This window comes from Diadema setosum, chromosome 16 (assembly GCF_964275005.1).
Source record: "Diadema setosum chromosome 16, eeDiaSeto1, whole genome shotgun sequence".
Lineage (NCBI taxonomy): Eukaryota > Metazoa > Echinodermata > Echinoidea > Diadematoida > Diadematidae > Diadema > Diadema setosum.
Window position 1 is genome coordinate 32,250,518 of NC_092700.1, and position 21,647 is coordinate 32,272,164.

Here is a 21,647-nt window from a genome sequence, read left to right on the forward strand (position 1 = left end):
CTATTGCATTATACATCTCTGTATTTACGTAGACCTACTTGCATTCATTCCTTTAGACTTCGTGAAATCGCATTGAAGTATTTTCATATTCATAAACGATTGCAGCAAATGCTCATTTCCTTTATACATTATGCTTATTGAATGAGAATAGTACTTCATTTTCTGTCTTTTACCGGGCGATGACTGGTATACACAATAAAACAAAATAATATTGATTTACATTCATGACATAAGAGAAGATCATTTCAGCAAAATTAACCGTCTGTTATGAGAGATCGAAGAATGTCGGGAGAAATGTCGTTTATTTCAACAAACATATCATCTTTTCGTTATTTTCTGAAGTGATGTAATGATTTTAGACCTTCAAGCTTGTGTGACACGTGCTCGCCGTTCTCCCATGGTCATGTCGTCTTCTTCTATCAGCTGGCGGGTGGTCAACCTTTTTGTTTCTAATATGAATGAACTTCTCCGACGAACTCGGAAATGCTCACCTGAGACCCTGTCTGAAAAGATACTCTCTCACATTGATGCGAATCTGAATTCTCGATGGGAATTCTTATTTGAATTGTGCTAATGCTACATTTTTTGAAGTGATAGGACATAGTGAAAGGCAAACGAGGTTGAATGAACATCTTCATGGCGCTATCTTTTTTTCTTTTTTTTTGTTGGCTATTTTGAATTACGTAACTACGAAATTGGAAGGCAAACGTACACAAAAAATTACTGCAAAATCTTTGCATAATGTTGTACCCTTTTGCCCTTTTTTGCCGTTTTGCTCTTCCTTTGTAATACATTTGTCTCAATTAGTGTTCCTTCATTTTATCTCATTGCATCTCATCACTTTCCTTTCCAGCTATCCCCTTCTTCATTCCCATATATACAAACGTGTAGATTGAATATTATCATTGATGGTGATGATCGCTTCTCCAAGATACTCTGCCCATAAAATTTATTTTATGTATATATGATACATTACATATGTATTATATAAAACGTAGAAAGATATTACCAAAACACAAGTTGTAGGCAAACCTCATCTTGTATAATTTTACATTACGTTTGAAAAATCTTTTCAGATTATCTACCGTCAATCAAACAAAATTTAGATGACCGGCCTATTTTTCTCTCCTTTTTCTCTTCTCATCGTATAGACTCCCCTGTTTCATCTGAAGAGCTCATACATGTTCTGTCAACTGGCTTAAACAGGACTGGTGTTTTATTCTTAGTTTTTTTTTTTCTATGTAATAAATAACGATACTCATTTAGGTTGGTGATTACTTTTTATAATAATTAATGTCTTGTATCACTGTGTGAAATCTCATTTCACTTGATACATAGTGAATAATTATTATCTTCCCGACATTACGTCGAAGTTGTAAAGGAATTGTACGATCGCATAGAAAAATAGCAGCATCAAACCCCGATAATAAACTCACAAATCCACTCGGTGATATCTTGTATGCATCCAATGAAAACCTATTATAAGTCGCATGATCGAAATTTGTAGGTAGTCACGATTGATAATTTCAGGAAGCAAACTTCTTTATACAGACTTCTTCAGGGGATGGCAGGTATCGCGCAAGCGTGGATTATGCATTTTTATTCGTCTCAAAGAAAGTTAGAAAGAAGATATTGAACATATTCCAGGCTCTTGTCAATTTTATGGGAATTACTGAAACAGAACCAAGAAATAAAGTCAAGTGGACGTTATTCTATTACGAAATTCGACTGTGATAAATCAGTATCACAAATTATACTTGTAATATTACATCGTTGATGGTTTGCCTAGTGTTGAAATAAAGCCACGTGCTTCTGCTACAGACACGCGAGCTTTGTATTTGGATACAAGTAGCGGGGACAAACAAGGTGTAACAGATTTTCAAATGTTGTATACAATGAATGAACTTCCTTCTGTTTCCAAAATTCATTGACTAGCTATTGTAAGGAATTTTGTGAACAACAGGAAGTCAAGAGTGGGTTCGTGTGCCTTTGATATCGTCACAATACGAGATTTACTTGGCGTGTCTTACAGTCGTGTAAATGGAAATACGCAAGCCTGTACACAATCCTCCGATCGATCGCTTTTCATTGAAAGGCTTTGAAGGCTTGTGATCAACGGATTACAGTTTCCATAAAAGATTGCCTCCATGAATCAGTAAATTCAAGACAATTATGTAGTAGAAATTTGCGACACCCTCGACATAGCCTGGTGCCCAATAATAAAAGACGCTATTCATTTGCGTTGACGAGGGAACGTAAATTGACGATCGTACAGTACGTGAAGTTCAAACCGCGCGCGCGAACCCAGATAGCGAAGGGAAGCGACATTATTATTCATGAGCGGTCGTTATTCATCCAATCAGAAAGCGGATTCCTACACCGCATACACGGCAATTTGATGATTGGGTAAAGCGGGACCGTAAGTCACACCCCCTTAGTAACCCTCGGTTCGGGCTCGATTTTGGAAAACCTGTCCGTCTGTGGGGGTGTTCGCTCGCCAAAGCAAACCGTCCTAAACGGGTTAAGTTCAACCCACTCACCTCATATCTTATCATATAGGCCCTATGCTTTGCATGGCTAATTGTGGTAGCTTGAATGAAATGCTCATTATAAGCAATAATCTATGCCATTGCACGTCTGCATGACCTTGTGGAGATCAATATGAAGTAATATGATTTAGTGGGTTTGGTGCTGTTGTATTTCGATGTACTATGAGATACCTAGCAAGTATTAAATGAGTGTGTGATGTCAGATGAAACGTAACCAAAAGTATTGATCACTGACTTCAATAAATTCACACACACACACCATTCACATGAATGTTTTCTCAGTGCAGCTCAAAGTAAAAAAAAAAAAACAACTAAAATCCAAGGACTCCACATGCCCATTCACCCCACACTTTTGATAACGGGATTCACAGGTAGATTTCTAGGCTTTACACTAAATGTTACACCACGCAAACGAAGGCTTTGGTACTGGTCGGTATGCTGTTCAAGATATTTGGCTTAAACCATTTTTATTTATGAGGCATCAGCCATCAAAAATAAATCCAGAGAAAACACAGCGTGTCTACGGTACAGAGTTCTTTTAAAATTGTGGTTGACAAGTAAGCTGTGGCTCTGTTTATATAGCGGAAGGCCGCCGCTTAACCTTAAAACTGGTTGACAAGTATACAGCTGTGGCACTGTTTATATAGCGGAAGGCCGCCGCTTAAACTGTAACATTAACGTACATATATGTTCTAATCACAATGGCAGACAAAACTGAGACTAAAACAGTGTATAGACTAACGTTAGATAGCCTATATAGACCCCTACCAGGATACAGACTGTAGGCCCTACAGTACACTACAGTACGCACGTTAACCAGCAGGGACTGTTACTTTTTCTAGTAGGTAACCTACAGCTTAACTACAGGCACTGTTTATATAGCGGGAGGCCGCCGCTGTTTACAAACATGGATTGTAGTACATGGTTGTACCAAGTATAAATCTAAGACCTAATAATAAAAGCTACCTGCTAGGATAGTCCAGCACTAGCACGGTAGTCGATATGTCGGTAGCAGTCCCGTCGACAGTTAGATCTGACAGTAACACAGCCACAGGCGCTAGAAATCATCCGTAGAATCTTGGAAGAAAACTCTGGCCGCTGACGATGAAACTAGGAGGGTGGTATTCACTGTTCACTGATGTTCACTGCCGTGCTGGGCGCCCGCGTCGTCGAAAGAAACAGCTTGAAACCAAGAAGGGACCCTGCTGTGCACGAGTACTGCAATGATGGCAGGTTCAGACGTCAGTGTAGGGACCAATGCGAGGTTAGCTCCCTACGCCACGGAGATAGCCTAGCCTGATGTGATACTGCATACTACTGTCAATGTCCAATCAGAAGTCTACGCAGTGCGTAGGCTAGGGCGATGTACGACTGAAAATAAACCTTGGTAGATTCTAGCAGTAATCTAGCGTCACAGGAGTGCCTGCTATTCCGGGGTTGGAATTATCCAAAAATAATGCTCAGTCCAAAATATGAATCCACCATCAGAATCAGTATAGGTCCTATAGGCAACTGTGCAGAACACAACTGAGGTCTACGTAGACGGATCGAGTAGGTGACCTACAGTGAAGTAGCTAATCTCAAAGTCAATAAAAACTCATCACTGACAGTATCGTGTGCCCGAGTCACAAGCACGTGCCAGATCTAAGCAGAATAGAGACACACTGGTGATCACTCTATGAAAGTTGCAGCAGGACTGACTAAATTTTGGGGCCTGCATGCAAACTTACCCTGCAAGCGCAGCTCTCAATGGCCACAAAGGCAAAACTATTTTGATTGGCTAAAGAATACTGAATATATTACGTAACTTAAAATGATTGGCTGTCATAAAGATAATTATTCATTATTACCTCATTTGCATAAAAACCAGACATCACATGACATTGCAGACAGGAAGTGACCTGGGCATCCAGGGTACGTCTAGCCTGCAATGCCTGTACAATGTATACACACAAATAAGCAACCATCTACAGTAGATGTTGAAAAGCTATGTACACTTGTAACTGTGTATGTGTGTGTTAGAAAAAATCTACAGCAGTGTATATATGCACACTGCATATCACACTGTATATTACAACTACAACAAAAAATATGCACTGTATGCATATCCTCTTCATGCATTATCATAATACAGTATTCATCGCATAATAGGGACAGGTTGGGAGTAGCAAACATGGCCCCTTTAAGCGGGGTGCCCGATTTCGCGATGAGCACTCACCATACACTAACGGCATACGACATGTACATTATGTACAGTGCACACACACACACACACACACACACACACACATGCATACTGACGTACTGTACATGTACATGAATACACAACCACGCTACCCCTCGGCGCGACCCTCTAGCTGTCCCTGCATTCTCGCAATGATGCAGTCATCGCAACCGGGTTCTTCTTCTGTCACCTCTCTTCGAACACAAAATATGTGGATTAAAAGCTAGCACTTTCTTAAACATTCGTAGAATTCTTGGACACGTAGGGCGTTCTGTATAAATACATATCCACAACCATGGGAAATGATTACCCAGAACTGATGTGGGAACGTCAATGAAAAGTCCTACAATCATTCAATCATCACGGCTTGATTGTTTACTTGCCGCGATCACTGCACTGTACATGTGTTGTTGTATAGCGATCTAGCTCGCCATATATACACATGTACAGAAAAGCGAAGGCGGGCAGCGAGCTGAAATGTATGTGTACTGGATGGACGGAGGTCAAAACACACCAGTCCGAAGCTTGCTTTGTAAGTTTGATGTAAACGACAACTGACAGGGAATCTTTGAAATATTGTTGTGGTATTTTGGTAGATTTTTTGTGTAAAATATCAACAAAATCAAAGGTCGCTTGAAGAAAAATTGTCCCGTTTATCAGAGGTCCCCGCCCGATTATCCAGTGAAAATAACGTGCATTGGAAATGTTTCTGGGAAGCGTATGTCATTTAAGCGAGGTTCCCGATTATCAGATGCCCGATTATGCGGTGAATACTGTACTAGTAGACAAATGTTGAGCTACTACAACCTTAAATCATGCATTCATCAACCTCATGCAGGTCCACTCATTAGGATTCTTTGAGGAAAACTGGCATTTCGAACTTAATAATTCTTTTCTTAATGTATAATTGCACAAAGGAGATTGGCGAATGAGGTGGATGAAAGCACTGTACGATAAGATATGATGGTTTCACCAACATCACACCATGAGCAGTTTCAAAATCAACACAGACAGCAACAGTCCTTAGGAATCTGCAAAATAATCCACAAACCAAAAAAAAAAAAAATAATTTTCTGTTTTTAATAAAGACTTACTTTAACGTTGTAATACAACTGCAGAAAAACAAGATTTGATATTTTGAATGATTTCATGACAAATAGAACACAGTGAATACTTTGGTGGCACTTGGCAGTTGGCACATAATACTGGTGTTTCATTTAGCACACAAAGTTACAATACTCATGGTAATTCCCGTAATCCTGGCCTTAAAATTACACACACACATACATATTAAGAAAAGTGCATTTCAATTATGCAACTGTATCTAAGCAACAAATAACAAGACTCTAGTGGGTCTTGTACTCATACATTTCACTCAAAGGGGAAAACTTGATTTCACGCATCCAACCCAGTTGATAAAGTACAGTAAACCTTGCCTAAGTCAAATCGAAAGGGACTTGAAGAAATCCTTCGAGTTGCGCGCATTTCAACTATTTGAAGTAAAACAGGGCCTGACACAATCACTTGCACACTTTCCCGGGGCTAGTAAAATCTTATGTCGGGCAAGTGAACAAATTAAAATGAAGAAATTCACTTACCCATAGGCAAGTAAAATGTAATAAAAAAATGAGGAAAAATGTGGAAATCTTTAGGCTGTTTAATGCCTAATTCATAGTTTTTGCAAACTACAGAATCACTTGTAACAGTATTCCAATGCTATGAAAGGCCAAGCTTAAGTGATTAGATTATTAAAGAGGAAATTATCATTTTCAATGTTTTTTACTTTCTTGGGGCAAGTCAACTTTGCAAGATTATGGTAGCAGTACCATATGCCAGTCAAACAAGTACCATAAGGTACCATGAAAGTACCATATAGAGAACTGTGAAAGTACCACAAAGTGCAATGAAAATGTCCAAGAGTACCATGGAGTACTATGAAAGTATCACAGAGAACCATGAAAGTACTATGGAGAACCATGAAAGTATCACGTGTGAGGATGGCACTCTGTTCAGTATAACATCAACCATATAATAAATATTGTAATTTCATTGTAATACCGTAACATCTATGGTACATTCATGGTAGTACTATGGTACATTATGGTACTTCTATATTTTCAAATAGTACTTTCCTATTCCGTACGGTACTTCTGTGGTAGTACTATGGTAGTACTATGGTACAAATGAATTTACCATGGTTACTATGGTAATACCATGGTAATACCATAGTAATACCATGGTACTTAATGGTACTTTTTTACAAGGGTTACATAACCAGTAAATTCCCATAATGTGTTATCACCCTGCAAGACTGTGCAGCATATCCTTATTATCTTCCCACAGAACACATTTTTTTTTTTTTTTTTTTTTTGGGGGGGGGAGAGAGAGAGGAGAGAGGGGGGAGGGGGAGGGGGAGGGGGAAGGGGGAGGGGGAAGGGAGGAGGGGGGGGGGCAACTCCTTGGTACATAACCATATTTCTGCATTGCACAGTAGACCCACAAGATTCCCTTGGAACATTTAGATGCATGGTCCTTGTCCTAGACATTGATGGTCTCAAGCTGACTGAAAATTTACATAGATCTCCTCTTAACCCAATGAGGACGAGTCCCAAGTATACTCAGGAAAGTGTCTATAGGAAATGCGTGTTGTAGCAAAACCAGTCCGTCCTCAACAGGTTAAGTGCATATGCACTTTCTACCAACATTCCCCATCTAAAAGCACTGTATGATCCTGCTACATACTTGCAGCACACATGGTGTGATAATGTTTACCGGTACCATAAACTATTCAATTTCCTTGTTTCAATTCTAATTTCAAAATGGGTATGTCTGATAACCTATACTGTATGCTGCAATACTTCCACCATAGAGCTGGGGTTAGGGTTTCATAATTTATCTGCTTAAAGGGGATGGCTAGTACTCAGTAACTGATCAGTGGAAATCAGTGGGAATGCTGGGGGATGATTGTTCCAATCCTTGTGGGATTCATTTAAGAGTACATTACCGTGGTATATAATTGTCACAGAGATCATCATCATGGCACCTCCTAATGGCACACATGTGTAGTTTCATCCCAGTATAGCTTCTTGGAGCTGCGAGAGGGATTACAGTATCAAGTATCAAGTATTGTGTGAAAATAATTTGCTACAGAATGGTCTCATATTCAAGTAATGTGCAATTTGATGTTTCCAGGTTAGCATGCCTGTACAGTGACGGGGCTATCGTTAACGATTAACTGCACATTACTTGAATATGAGACCATTCTAAAGCAAATTATTTTCACACAACAATAGATATATAATGTACTCTCAAATGAATGCCACAAGAATTGAAACAATCATCCCCCAGCATTCCCACTAATCAGTTACTAACCATCCCCATTAATGTGGATCTTTCTATTCTTCATGGTTCTCCTTCCCACACTGTCAGAGACATTTAAAAGGCAGTCTGCATCCAGTAGCACTTGGCATTGCTTTCCTTAATTGCTATCATACATAATGATGTGATTTTTGTGATTATTATGGGATGTCAAAAGGACAACGTTACTTGACAAACCAAGTGAGTGACATTCACATTGTCACTGTGCTATCACAGCATTTACCTGATTGGTTTGTCAATAAGACAATATTGAATAGGCAGACTTATTTCAATTCTAAACTTCTGTGTGTGTGAAGGGGCGAAGGTGATCTTTTGAGGAGCTTATGTTATAAAGATACAGTTGAATACATGGGCGCTGAGAGGAATACATCTGAAAACTGACTTGTTACTTGCACTGTGCATACATATCAGATTTTTGCTGCAGGCAACATTCGCTCGATTCACACGCAAGTCACACTCACAATCCTTGAATACAATAGTTCAAAGTTTACAACTTTACAGGTCACCTCTTTGAGCAACAAAACGTTAAATTGAGAGGCTTAGTCCAGAAATTTTAGACATTTTAATCTACCTCAGGAACCCCTTCACGTTATCCACTTTTCATTCTTTTAGAGAGTGGTATTTTGCACCGTTACACAGAGGGTAAGGAGAAACCTGTGTGTATAAACTGCACAGCAAACTTCAACACTGCACTAAGGTTGGTCTAAATAGGTTCTTACATGGATGTCCATATGTGGGACCGGGCTAGTTAGTGCGGTGGGCGTGAACGTCTTCGTGCTAATCAATGCACCATCTCAACGAACACAGACTACCATATAAATGTAAAGAAGTAAAATCATTCATTACTACAGACCTTGAAGTAACGATTGCTTTGCTCATGGTGAAAGATCACGGAAGAACGATGATAAATTCTACAGCATTCAACTCGTGTGCGTAGACTAACGCTTATAGCAGCCGACGCTCCGGAAACAATTCGATCGCGCAAGTGCAATCGCATGTGACTACTGAGTACTGTACACTCAACGACTGTGATTTCACGCAGTTGTTACAATACCGTGTGGCGCATATACGCGTTGGATCATGGATCCTGTGTTTGGATCATGGATTATGGAGTACAAACACGAGTACAAACAGTGCGATCCAAGTCCATTGCACTTCACACTGTGACTGCAATACTAGTAATCTTCTATCGATCATGTACGATAACAATAAAGATCGCTGGGCTGTTGTCTGGCGTTTTACCAGGCTTTCCTATAGTGTGAAAACAAAACAAAATAAAACAAAACAGCTCGCAATTAGCTTAACCGTTTACGACCCCCCTCCCCCCCCCAAAAAAAAAAAAAAACCACACACACAAACAAACTAACAAACAAACAAAAAACAAAACAAAACAAAATCAAATAAACAAAAAATGCGCGTTGCAAATGAGGGAAGCAGACTTTAAAATTCTTCCACCTCAAGTTTAGAGAAAATGTCTGCAGAAACATAACAATATAGGGCCTATAGTAGGTCCTAATGAATTCATGTCTTTGTATAACAATAACATTACATGTACTAGTAACACGATAACACTGTTGCATTTACGAACACTTCGGTGCGTACAATGTTGACAGCATTAAATTAAATCGGATTGATTAGTCGTGGGAAAAGTAAATTTCAATGATTGTGTACAATAAAATGCGATTCGGGCCTTTTCTTTGCCATATCAAAACAAATTGTGTGGACACTGACATTGTTTAAATGAAAGGGAAAAACAAAAGATGATAAGAACTTTAAAAAAAAAAAAAAAAGGTCATTAAACTACCAAGGACTGAGCAGTTCGTCCTCTAAACGCGAATCACACTGTCCTGCCGCAGCGTTATCGAGCTTATCAAGGCATTTGACCTTGCTTCACACTGCCTTCACACTACACGTCCACTTATCACACACTTGTCATATGGTCAAACGGAAAACTGTTGAGTAACTCGGAAGGTGAGAGTTACAAGTTGATACAGCTCACGCCTATAGAGACACTTGTTCGTGTCAACAGAAATGAAAATGAAACAGCAACGTGAGAGAGACTATTTAAAAAAGTGAAAAGGGTAAGAAAAAAAAGAAAAGCAAAACAGAATCAACCATTGTACATATAAATAGAAAGAATAGTTCACAAGTTCAGCAATACCGATCCCTGTAATATGCTTTCATGCTACTTAAAAATTTTCATTTTTATTCAATTCATTTTGATTATAATTAGTTTCATATTACACGCTTTCCCGTGACGCTATCAAAGACTCGTCGTCTTCTTCTGTAAAATACTCTCTTTAATTCTTTTTCTTCGGGGTCTACTTACTTCTCAGGGCAAACTATGAGTATACTTTAAAAAAGTGTGAATTTAGCGTGAGATCGAAGTGAATTTGGAGTGAAACTTAATGTTTTTTCACTTATTTTGGAGTGACCTCGGAGATATGACTAAATGAAATCTTTGAGTGATCCCTGAGGTCACTCCAAAATTAGTGAAAATAAACATTTTGGGACGAATTCAGTGGACATTACTTCATTTCAGAAACAAGAAAACTTTAAAACTTTAAGAACTTTAAAATGCGAAAAGTACACTGTTCATTTTTCTTTTCTTCGGATCTTCTCAATAGGCCTATACATGTAGATTCCATAATAATCGGTCTATAATATTGTTCGGGTTGGGACGCCCAGGACTTGGTCAAAGGAGGCTATTTAAGCGGTCGGGCCACCGGTGATTGTCTAGCCTTAATTTCACTTTAAGCATATCAATGTAGGTAGAGTCAAAATAGTACTCTATTGAGGAAGACTGTTCCAATCGGACACCACTCCTAACCTCGGTGGTTGTAAAGCATTTCCTGCATGAATCAGGACAAGACCTTTGCCTATAAAACCTTGAAGGAATGCTCATACGTATGTTTGTGAAGAATGACTGGGTTCGAGTCTCACTATTCCTTTAACCCTCTGCGCGTCACATTAATTCCTGTCCATTGATAGGAATGAGTTTGAAATTTGTGCACATTTGACCCATCGGTATACAAAACGGGTTAATGACCTTAGTAAGACTGTGATAACATCATCTCCCCTTCTCCTGTAATAGGACATGCCCAAATGAAAACATTTAAACTCCCGTCAACAACATTGGGACGTTATAGTTTGCAATCAATCCTACATTCAGCGCGTTCATTCCAACGTCGAAAACTTAATATGACGTCAAAACTGACGAAGTATTTGACTTTGCAATCATTTATATTTAAAGAATAATGAGCTTCCTATAATATACCTCTAAAGCAATAAAAAAAGAACCGAAAGAAAACGAAGCAAACAAACAAATCGACGTCCTGGTGACCTCGTTATAAAGAAACTACTTTCACTCATTCATTCGTTTTACTTTCATTTCAAGCAATATATTTTACAAAATATTCAAAATATTATAGACATTGTCATGCTGCGGGGTAAATCATGGGGTCATAAAAAGCACGCAGGAGGCTCGGGGGAATATAATGAGGAGGGTGATATAGAAATTCAAAACTTTTATACATTAATATCAATTTAATAAATTCATTCATTTTTAACTCGTTAATTCGTCATGTAGGACAGAAGTACGATTCATCAAATTTTGAAGTGCATGTGCCTTATTTTGTGGGCAATGAAATACTGTAGATTGGCGGCATGCCAAAAACATATATAGCATAAAGTTTATAGACGACGCAGAGGTTGACACACCAAGCGAATATTTCGAAACATGCTATAGGGCCTACGCTTGTAAACATTAATACAAAAGCGCTAAAATAGGTCAAACATGTAGGCCTATAGTAGGCCCGTGAGGAGCGTGTGTCCGATTTACGATCGAAACATATTCGAACAGTTACGTAACTGGAAGAGTTACGTAACTTAAAGTTAGAAGTTTTTCATTGGGCAGTTGGGCTTGCAGCACGCTTGCAGTCGATAGCACAGACTGTGGTCGATAGTCGCAGACTGTGATTATGCCACCAATGCACGCAGAGGGCGATGTCATATTCATGAACATTCCCATAATTCCTTGTGGAAGTCTGTGAAATTTGCGTTCGGAGAGCACGAAATCTGTGAAAATGTCAGTGGCAAGTAAGTATAAAATCTTCGATCTCTTTTATTCCTCGTCAAAGTGAATATCACTGGTTGGACATCCGTCATATTGAGAGGTGATTTTACCTGTATCCAGAAAATATTTTGTCTTATTTAATGAAGTATTTTGGTACCTTCGTCTGACTCGACCCGGCATTGCGTAGTAATCCTTCATGTGTAATACCATAGTCCCATATGCTTATTTCTGTCGTTGGTTAGATTCTACTTTTTTGTTGGGACAGCAACCGAAGCTTCGCGAAGCAAATGCCAAAGCTACACTAGCTACAGTAGCTGCGCTCCACCCCTGTGTTTGTATTCCTGTTGGCAGTGTTGGATGGTGCTTGTGATATGGTCAGATTGGTAGATTCTTCTTGGTTGGTATGGTCGGGTTAACCTGGCCATCCAGGGGTTTTTAGGTAGGCCTACACAAAAAAAGTGACAAAGGACATAACAGTAACACGTTGATCTAGAGTAGACCACCCTACCTAGACCTAAAGTGTAGTAAAGCTACAGTGTACGACAGTAAATTTACGTGAGCTAGGGGGTGTACGTCTACTGAGTACTGTACTGTTTTGATTGACCGAAAGGTCGGTCTGTATCTGGGCCCCGTCTTATAAAGACTTGTGATTGATTCAAATCAATCACAACTTTACGATTGAATGCAAATCCATCTTGTAAAAAAGTTATGATTGAAATTAAGATGGAGAACTGCAATCAATCAATCACAGGTTGCGATTGATTGCAGCTTTCAAGAAATTTGTGATTGATTGATTTCTATCACAAGTTTTATAAGACAGGGCCCTGGTCATCGGGGAAATGCAAATGTTCCGCGGAGACTGCGTCTGGCTTCACGGATCCCCTGCCCCTCCTGTCTACGGAGCGGAGGAGAGCGATAACGTCAGAAAAATAAACGACTCCTCCGGACAAACGGATCTTTCTGTCTACTGTTTTGAGTGACGTGACTGTGATTTTTTTTAGCCTTAGGCTTAGTGAGTAGTAGAATAAATTTACAAAAAAAAAAAAAAAACACTGAATTTTGACATGTTTCATTCATCAGCTTCTCTGTGGACATGATGTCACTCATTGTGAACCAAATTTGACAATCAGTAATGAAAGTAATTGCCTTGCTGGCACTAGCACATGCCTACAAGTAAAATTTAAGCCCAAAGAAATTGCATAAGTTACCACCCCATGACGCTACTCCCAGATTCGAATACACATAGAAGAACTTTACTGTTCTGCTCGTGCTGTGTAAATGTACTTTTGTGTCCATGCATGCAGATTCTAGATCAGTATCTTGAAATCGAATTCCACTGAAACAAATTGCACCAAAATCACCAGCTGATCACAGGATGTAGATCTACAGTGGCCGGATATACACTTGTAGGCCTAGACTTAATACAGAGACTCCAACCCTCCCGTTTTCGACGGGAGATCTCCCGCCGAAAGCCCATTTTCGCAAAATCTCCCGTTCTCCTGTTTGAGATTTGATTTCTCCCGCCCTGGCTCTGTGTCTCCCGGTGGAAAGGTTTCTTACTTATTGCTATCGTATGTTGAAAAATAAGCCTTAGATAGCACCAGAGAACATCTAAAACCCTAGGAACTTCGCGCTTCGCACACATCAACTTGGAGTCTCCCGTTTGTTAGGGGTTTCGGGCGGGAGAATCTCCATATCAGAAGGTGCTTGGGGTTGGAGTCTCTGTTAATAGCGTATTTCCAATTTAAAAAAAAAACCTACACCAAGGACAAGGTTCAACCTCCCGTGCCAAATTCGACCACAAATTATGTTTTACACATGACATACATGTAGCTGGCTGTCAAAAATTTTGGATGACATTGTATTATGGTCGGATTATGGGCGGCTTGCTTTTAAATACTCACATGACTTTGAACCAAACTGGTTGCTGGAAAGCATCAATATCAATGTCGACTTTCCAGTCGTCGCTCAAAACAAGCTCACTTTTTGAGAGAGACTGTGGCGTATGCTGCTTCCACAATCTAGAACTGAAGTTCACCATTAATATTACAATGTATGGGAATGGGGCCTGGATGCAGAGCTTCAACATCAAAATCATTGTGCAATAATTGTAACTGTTCTGTAGCAAGTTAAAAGAGATCTTTTTTTTTTTTTCTTTTTAAGAAATGCATGCAAAAATGTACTGTACATACTACATGTACAATAAGTGTACAATACTGTATGTATGTGTCTGTGTGTAAGTCTGTCTGTCTGTGTATTATCTTGTTTGATGTAGGACCTGCATTGTTAATCAGACTTTATTCAACTTCCAATAAACAAACAAAATCTTTTGTACATTGACTTTTTGCTCCATATCTGCCAATATGTGTGAGATTCTATACAGTTGTAAGTAAAAGTGGCTAATGTCGTGCAAGTAATTTTTCATGCTCTGCCAAGTAAGATAAATTTTAATGCATTTCATAGTGGTTGAACATTTTCATAGTGGTTGAACATTTAGCAAGCTAAAATATTGGCATGTGTATATAACAATGTACATGTACTAATATACATTTACATATACATGTTGTGTGAATATTTCGTCTTCTTCTTTTTCCAGGGCAAAGTTCTCCCCTCTTCAATTCCTTCCGCAAATGGTACTATGGCCTCTGTGGTTTCAATCAGCTTGGTAAGTTGCTATACAACTGTAACTTGTACTGTGTAACCAAGTGAAGTAAAAGTAAATCAACAGTAAATGGCTAATGTGGTAGTACAATTGTACTGTACTGTATGATGCAACACAGTATGATGTTATTGCTGCAGGACTTGAGTGTACGAAGGAACTAATGTTATAAGAGTGTACATATACACGTAAATAGCTGCTCGTAGCTTAGCAGCATGGATGACTTCAGTCGGTAGTCCCACAGTTGTACTGTAGTTTCTCGCCTCTCATACATTGAGGCTTCAAAGTGAAGTGTATGTAATTCTTCTTTCCCATTGTCTTACTTTAATGAATGATATAATCTGTGATGTTGCTATGTCAGTACAAAGAAAGATAAAGGTAGAAGTTTAAGCTGATTGATATTGAAGTGGGGTTCATAGCTGACAGTGGCCATGGGCAACAAAGAAAGATTGTGGGGCATCAAAACAAAAGTAAAACACAAGGTGATACACTTCATTGAAACATGTGTTGCCTATGTAGATTAAAAAAAAAAAGACATGTAAATGTAAAGCTGGCAATGGAAAAATGTGTATTGATATACAATTGTAAAGTGCTACATACCCACTAAATGTACTTTGTGCCAGTACAATGTATGTCATTTTATTCTCTCTCATGCCCAACTGTTTTTTTTTTTTTGTTGTTGTTTTTTTTTTTTTGGAGGGGGGTTTGTTTTGTTTTGTTTTGTTTTGTTTTTTTGTTGCTACAATACTTTACAAAGTTCTGCAGGTTCGGAAGTATTTTTTTTTTTTTTTTTTAGAAGTAAATTTATTATAAGAATTTTACTCTAATGACTGCTGCATAGCTGGATGAAGACAATGATATACGTATTTGTCGTTAGTGCAGCAAATATCGTATGGTCTGTATTTCATTGCATAGTATTTTGTCTATTATGCTAATTCGTAAACACTTTCTACTCCCCTTCCACTACATAAATTAAAAATCTTGAATTGACTCACTTAAATCCCCCTTAAAGGTCCAGTTTACCTTTGGGAGCAGTGATTTCAAAAATGTTCAAGATATCACATTTGATGCATATGTGTAGGTCTGTTGTATCATAAAACATCCTACCATATGAAATATTTGCAATAAAACCTAAAATATAAGGAGATATCAGGGTTTTTCTCAGTAAACCGTAACTGTATACGGTTTAGTCTGGAAACATTTTTATTATAACTATTGTTCACATTTTGTGTATTTAACAACACTTAACATCGATTATACGGATTCAAATTTTGACAGTGGTTGTTTCTATCCCTAACTCACATTTTAGAACTATTTTAAAGCACTAATGCTTTCATCTGCAAATGGTAAATTATGCCTTTAAGACAGTCACTATGATTCCATGTGACACACTATAATGCAAAGTGTTTTTCTGTGATGACATTTGATTCTTCTGTCTTCATTGTCTTGTCTCTGTGACTTTCATGTTCTCTCTCCGAATCTGAATAAAAGTTCCATTAGCTGTAATAGGTGACCTGCATGTAAGCATTGTAATTGTACAGAGAAAGTAGCCACAGTTATTATTTTTTTTATTTTTTTATTTTTGTCAAAAACATATTATACATGTTAGCATGCACATGTGCATGTATCTCGGTTTTTTTCTTTCAGGATTAAGGCGTGATGACACGCTACGGAGTACGCCGGTTGTTGAAGAAGCCATTCGACGCCTGCCAGAAGACGAGTACAATGCGCGCGTCTTCAGAATAAAGAGAGCCCTGGATCTCTCCCTCAAGCACTCAATTCTACCCAAGGACCAGTGGACGAAATTTGAAGAGGTGAGCATGTGCCTGATATTGACTTTGTTTTCTTATGCCCTCTTGTTATTTTATTGTGTGGAAAATATGAAAGTATCTTAAAGAAACTTCTGTTCTTAAGCAAATGTGCCACTGCAGGGCAACTTAATTCAGTTCATTTTTTTTTTTTTTTTTAGATGGTAAGACCTTATACCTTTTTTTATTTTTTTTTTATTTTTAGTGGGAGGCAATGCATTGAGTGCAGATAGTGTCAAGGAGCATTGTGTTGCAGATAAGCAAGAATATTGATTTAGTTGGTGCCAGCATCCGATTAGTGGAAAAACAATTTTAAAACACATGTGTACAGTTCTAATTTGTGTTCATTTCAGGAAGCTAGTTCTCTAACTATTGCTAGTGCTACCACTGCTACTGCTGGTATTCTTTTCACAGTGTTACCATAAAAGACAAGCAAAACTAGTCATTCCAATTGATCATTTACAAAATACAATTGTACAGAAAGCCGTGGATGTTAAAGCATTGGCTACAAAGGTTACTTTGTAACAAAGCAAAGACGATGCAGTTTCTTGTCATCCTGTGTAACATTTTGCATGTGTGGGCTTTGTACATTTGATGTCTCTGCTCCTTCACCTGCTGTGTACATTTTTCTGTTTACTGCCACAGGATGAGAGGTACCTGAAGAAATACTTGGACGAAGTCGAAAGGGAATTTGCGGAGAAGGCAGAGTGGAACAAGCGCTAACGACAGCAGAATGGCCAACTGTACAGAGCAACATAGAAAAGTTTTTAATAGAGAATACGTCAGCCATCTTGCAAGCACAACGAAAGGGTTCTAAAAAATGCAGACCTTGATACAGATTGATATTCTAGAGTGCATTTTTTTTTTTGGGTACCCTTTGCATTATTACAGGAGATGAGCGGTTTGTGAAGAGTTGATGATCCATTCATCATTTATACACATTTGTTCAAACTCACATTCTGTCCGAAACGTTGATCTTTAGCAGGTTCCAAACGTCATCAAGGTAATCGCTGCAGGTTGAATGAAAGTGAGCACACTGTTGATCAGAAAATATTTTTGAGTGGCGACATCTGCTGCAAATGAAATGTGTATCAAGCAGTTTATTTAATAGCAGCAAAGCAGACCATTACTGTTAGCTACACATCTCAGATCTGCCGCCCCAAACTGTCAAACCATTGAACGTAAACCAGTGAATTTTAACTCTTGGTGTAACGTCATGGCATAGGTTGAGATTCCTGTGAATTTAGATGCTCCATTTTTTCTTTTTCTTTTTTTTTGCTTCTAAATGTGGAAATATCAATATTGTCTACCCTGTATTTCAAACTGCTTTTTCGGTGGCTGTTGCTACTCAATGAATGATGAATTTGAACATGTTATGATATAAACTATTGTAAAATATTCTTTGGAAGTGAGGATTAAAAGTTTGTTTCTTCCTTTCTGTCCATCAAAGTTGCTTACTATGTCTTCTTCTCTGGTGTAATGGTGTGGTTTCAGGTTTTATCCATTCATTTTGACTTGCCACAGTGCAACAAAAGTTTACATTTTCAGACAAAGCTTTTCTCTGATTTGAGCATCATAAACTTTATATGAAATGTGATTTTATTCTTTTCATTTTAGCTCTGATTTTATATGGCTCAAAATGCAGGGAATTCTCCACACCAAGCAATATTCCATGTTTATGCTATACAACAGTGCTGAGTGTGTGTGTTGGTGTGTGCTTTTGTGTACTGTACCGGTGTGGGGAACGTGCTTATGATCCTCGTAGAAGAGATAGTCTATGTAAAATTCATTATAGGTGTGCTATGACGTCTGTTGCTCAAAAATGCATTTTGCATCAATTCTCATGTGTGCAAAGGATGAACTTAAATCGGTTGCTCATAGGAATTAAAAGCTAGTAAATAGTGATAAATGACTTTGATGACGACAGTGGTGATTATGGTGATGATGATGATAATGATGATGTACTGTATACAGACATGCAGACATACACACACACACACATTATATGTACATAATACAGACATGCATGATATTGTCCAGAAAGGTATACACATGCACATACACTAGATAAAAGTTGCACATTCCCTTGATAACAGAAGTACAAAATGAAACGGTAAACTTTGCAACGCAAGTCAATTTTAAGCCGGAATTTCTCAATTGGGACCATAAAAATGAGTTGACAAGGGTTATTTGTTGGTATGTTTACTTTCAACTTACACAGAAGAATCTTTCAGAAATCAATCTAAGAAAGGAAAATGTACTCCCGTTAAAACAAAATTCCAGTTACAACGAATTAAAAATTCAGGCCGTAGCATTATCGGTGTTTTTTATCGTTGATTTGTTCGGTTATAACAAAATTTCGATATAACGAAAGAAAACTGCCGGTTCCGAGGACTTCCTTATAATTGGAGTCCACTGTATAGACCCTTCAGCATGCAGTCTGATGAGCTTGACCTGGCTTACCAGCAATTGATGTGTCAGAGTATGTGTGTCTGTGTGTGTGTGAGTGTGCATGTGTGAGTCTTCTAATAACATGAATACATGTACTGCAAAAGAAAGCAAGGAAACGGTGAAGTACATACATTGTAGTATAAAGTTTGCTATGCAAATGGCACATTGCTAGGCTGCCAACATTATAAAAATCAACATCAGATTCCACTAAGCAATCCAAGGAGAGCAATCAAAGTACACTAATTCCTAAGTCAGAAATTTTATATCTCTTTCCGAGAAATTAGAACATATTGAAGTTTTTAAGAAGACTCCCGCAGAACCAGGAAGACAACTGCTCGTGTATTGTGCTTCTAGAAGTTGATGTTTTCCGTGTCATGTATAATGGCAGAGTACTACGTGCACTTCAATTTACAAGCAAAGTGTTATCAAATGTTGAGAAAAGATTCCACACATCACCTCAAAATCAGGACAACACATACCTCGAGTGTGCGACTATCTGCAATAAGCAGCATTTTTAATAAATAAGGAACTCTGTCTCACACACTATATGTGCTTGGGATTTCAATTTGCATAAATTTTGGGTCTTGATCTTAAAAAAAAACCAACAACAACCTTACCCCACATCTAAATACATCATACATGTATATGGCATGTATCCTATACGCACACAATCTTCCATGGCTTGAAAAACAATTTTGTCTTAAACGCAATGTCAAAGAAGAGGAAAATCAGCAATGTACAGCGAAACATGCAAGTTTTTACCTGCAAATGAAAAGAGTTGACAACTGAATCAACATGGAGATCTAATGTTGACACAAATCCTTTGCTTGAAAACCAAGTAGCAGAGGGAAACATGGGTAGTCCAATTGAATCCATCTTCAATTGCAGCCCATTGAGTAACATTCAAAACCATGAATAGGGCCTATTACTGTGTAAACATGTACACGTGTACATGGCAAAACAAAGTATGTATTTCATGTAGTTCATACATTGTTTTGCCAAGTTCATGTATGACACCTGTTGAGAAGGGGCAAGTGTATCGCTGCTTACGTTGTTATGCCAACAAAATTAAAACAATTCCCACTGGGAGGGGGCGTCATATCTCAGTAACAGACTGCGTTCTGATTTCAAGTTTTATTTCAGAGTTACACTAGAACAAACTGAAATATGTGACTAAGGCAATTTTTATGAATTTTCGACATACGTTGTTTTGCTATCTCAAGTCCAAAAGAGGGCACAGTGTATGGTCAACATGTAGAGTAACAGAACTGGTGAACTTCCTTTTCCCAAGCCATTGCTGCAGTCTGTCCCTCCATTATCAACATTATACCTGCTCTGAATATCAACAATTCCTTCATTGACCATTATACGAGTACAGCACTAGCACCTTAAACGTCATCCAAATGAAAATAATGTACATTGTAGGTACAGATTTTGGTGTAATAGGTATGACATCCCTCCTGACATGATATTGGTGTTCCTGCATGTCAAGGAGCTGTTTTCCCAAATTTTTCATTTTTCAAGGCATTTGCCCTACACCCCACAGAGTGCTGTTTTCAGTGTGAAACCTGTCACGCCTACGATCACACGTCATTAACAGCGAGCAAACAAACAAATATTTGAATAAGCAAACACATTCAACTGTGCATTCTTCGTTTTTACCCTGAAATATGATGGGGCAGAGACACAAACCACAGACAATTTTTGAAAACAGAAGGTGCAACAGCATCAACCCTGGAGAGGTAAAAACGGTCTTCCGCACTGACAGATCAAGATTTTGACAGAATAAATTCTGGATATTGCAAAGACATTAGTTCACTTGAACTTTTGACTCAAACACAGTAATAGCTGACAGCTTCAGTTCCCATCTGATTTGTAATCGTATCTTCATTGTGATTCTTTCAGAATACAGTGACTTTGCTTCAATGATTGACATCTCACACGAGACATTAAAATAATGTCAAATGCATTGCTGAAAAACTTGTACAAGCACTCTACTACCAAAACTGAAATGAGACTGCTAGCATATAAACCTTTTATGCACGTATGCACTTAGTCTTCATTAATTGTCTCCACATGAGCAGTTTTATACAGTACCTGGAAAAGATTTGCCCAATTACAGCTGTACCAACTGGTCAATAGAATACTGAACAAAAAATAACACATAAACAGTATGTGCAACATACATGTTTCACTATAAACAAGGAACTAGTTAGTTTAGCCCTTTACATTGTGGTATGATGGCATGAGATATTCAATAAAAATCAAACAACATATAATGTTTTGTTTCACGAGTTATTTATCCTGTGCAAGTTACCAATTTAGTTGACATTAATTCCTCTACGCGTAAATCACACCCATAATTGACAATGTTGTCAACATGCATAAAGTACATGGGTGTTTCACAAGTTATTTTTATACTTTACTTTTCCATAGCAGCCGGACAGTAAAGAGCTGAAAACCGCAGTAAGAAATTGTACAGGGAATCACAGTTTATCTTTAT

The 21,647-nt window shown here is 38.2% G+C and overlaps 2 protein-coding genes across 2 annotated transcripts in view; one reads left to right on the forward strand and one right to left on the reverse strand.

Annotated features, from left to right (window-relative positions):
* The window catches only part of LOC140240088 (uncharacterized), a 359,151-nt gene extending 350,065 nt beyond the window's left edge, over positions 1-9,086 (reverse strand). The window contains exon 1 of the mRNA XM_072319894.1: positions 9,005-9,086. Coding sequence (XP_072175995.1) covers positions 9,005-9,030 — 26 coding nt within the window. The 5' untranslated portion in view covers positions 9,031-9,086. The remainder of the gene's footprint in view (positions 1-9,004) is intronic.
* Positions 9,087-12,162: 3,076 nt separating this feature from the next.
* On the forward strand, positions 12,163-18,142 carry LOC140239549 (cytochrome b-c1 complex subunit 7-like). The gene is made up of 4 exons (XM_072319382.1): positions 12,163-12,249; positions 14,823-14,891; positions 16,533-16,699; positions 17,339-18,142. Exons 1-4 carry the CDS (start codon positions 12,237-12,239, stop codon positions 17,414-17,416), a joined length of 327 nt encoding a protein of 108 aa, XP_072175483.1. The 5' UTR covers positions 12,163-12,236; the 3' UTR covers positions 17,417-18,142.
* Positions 18,143-21,647: the final 3,505 nt, after the last annotated feature.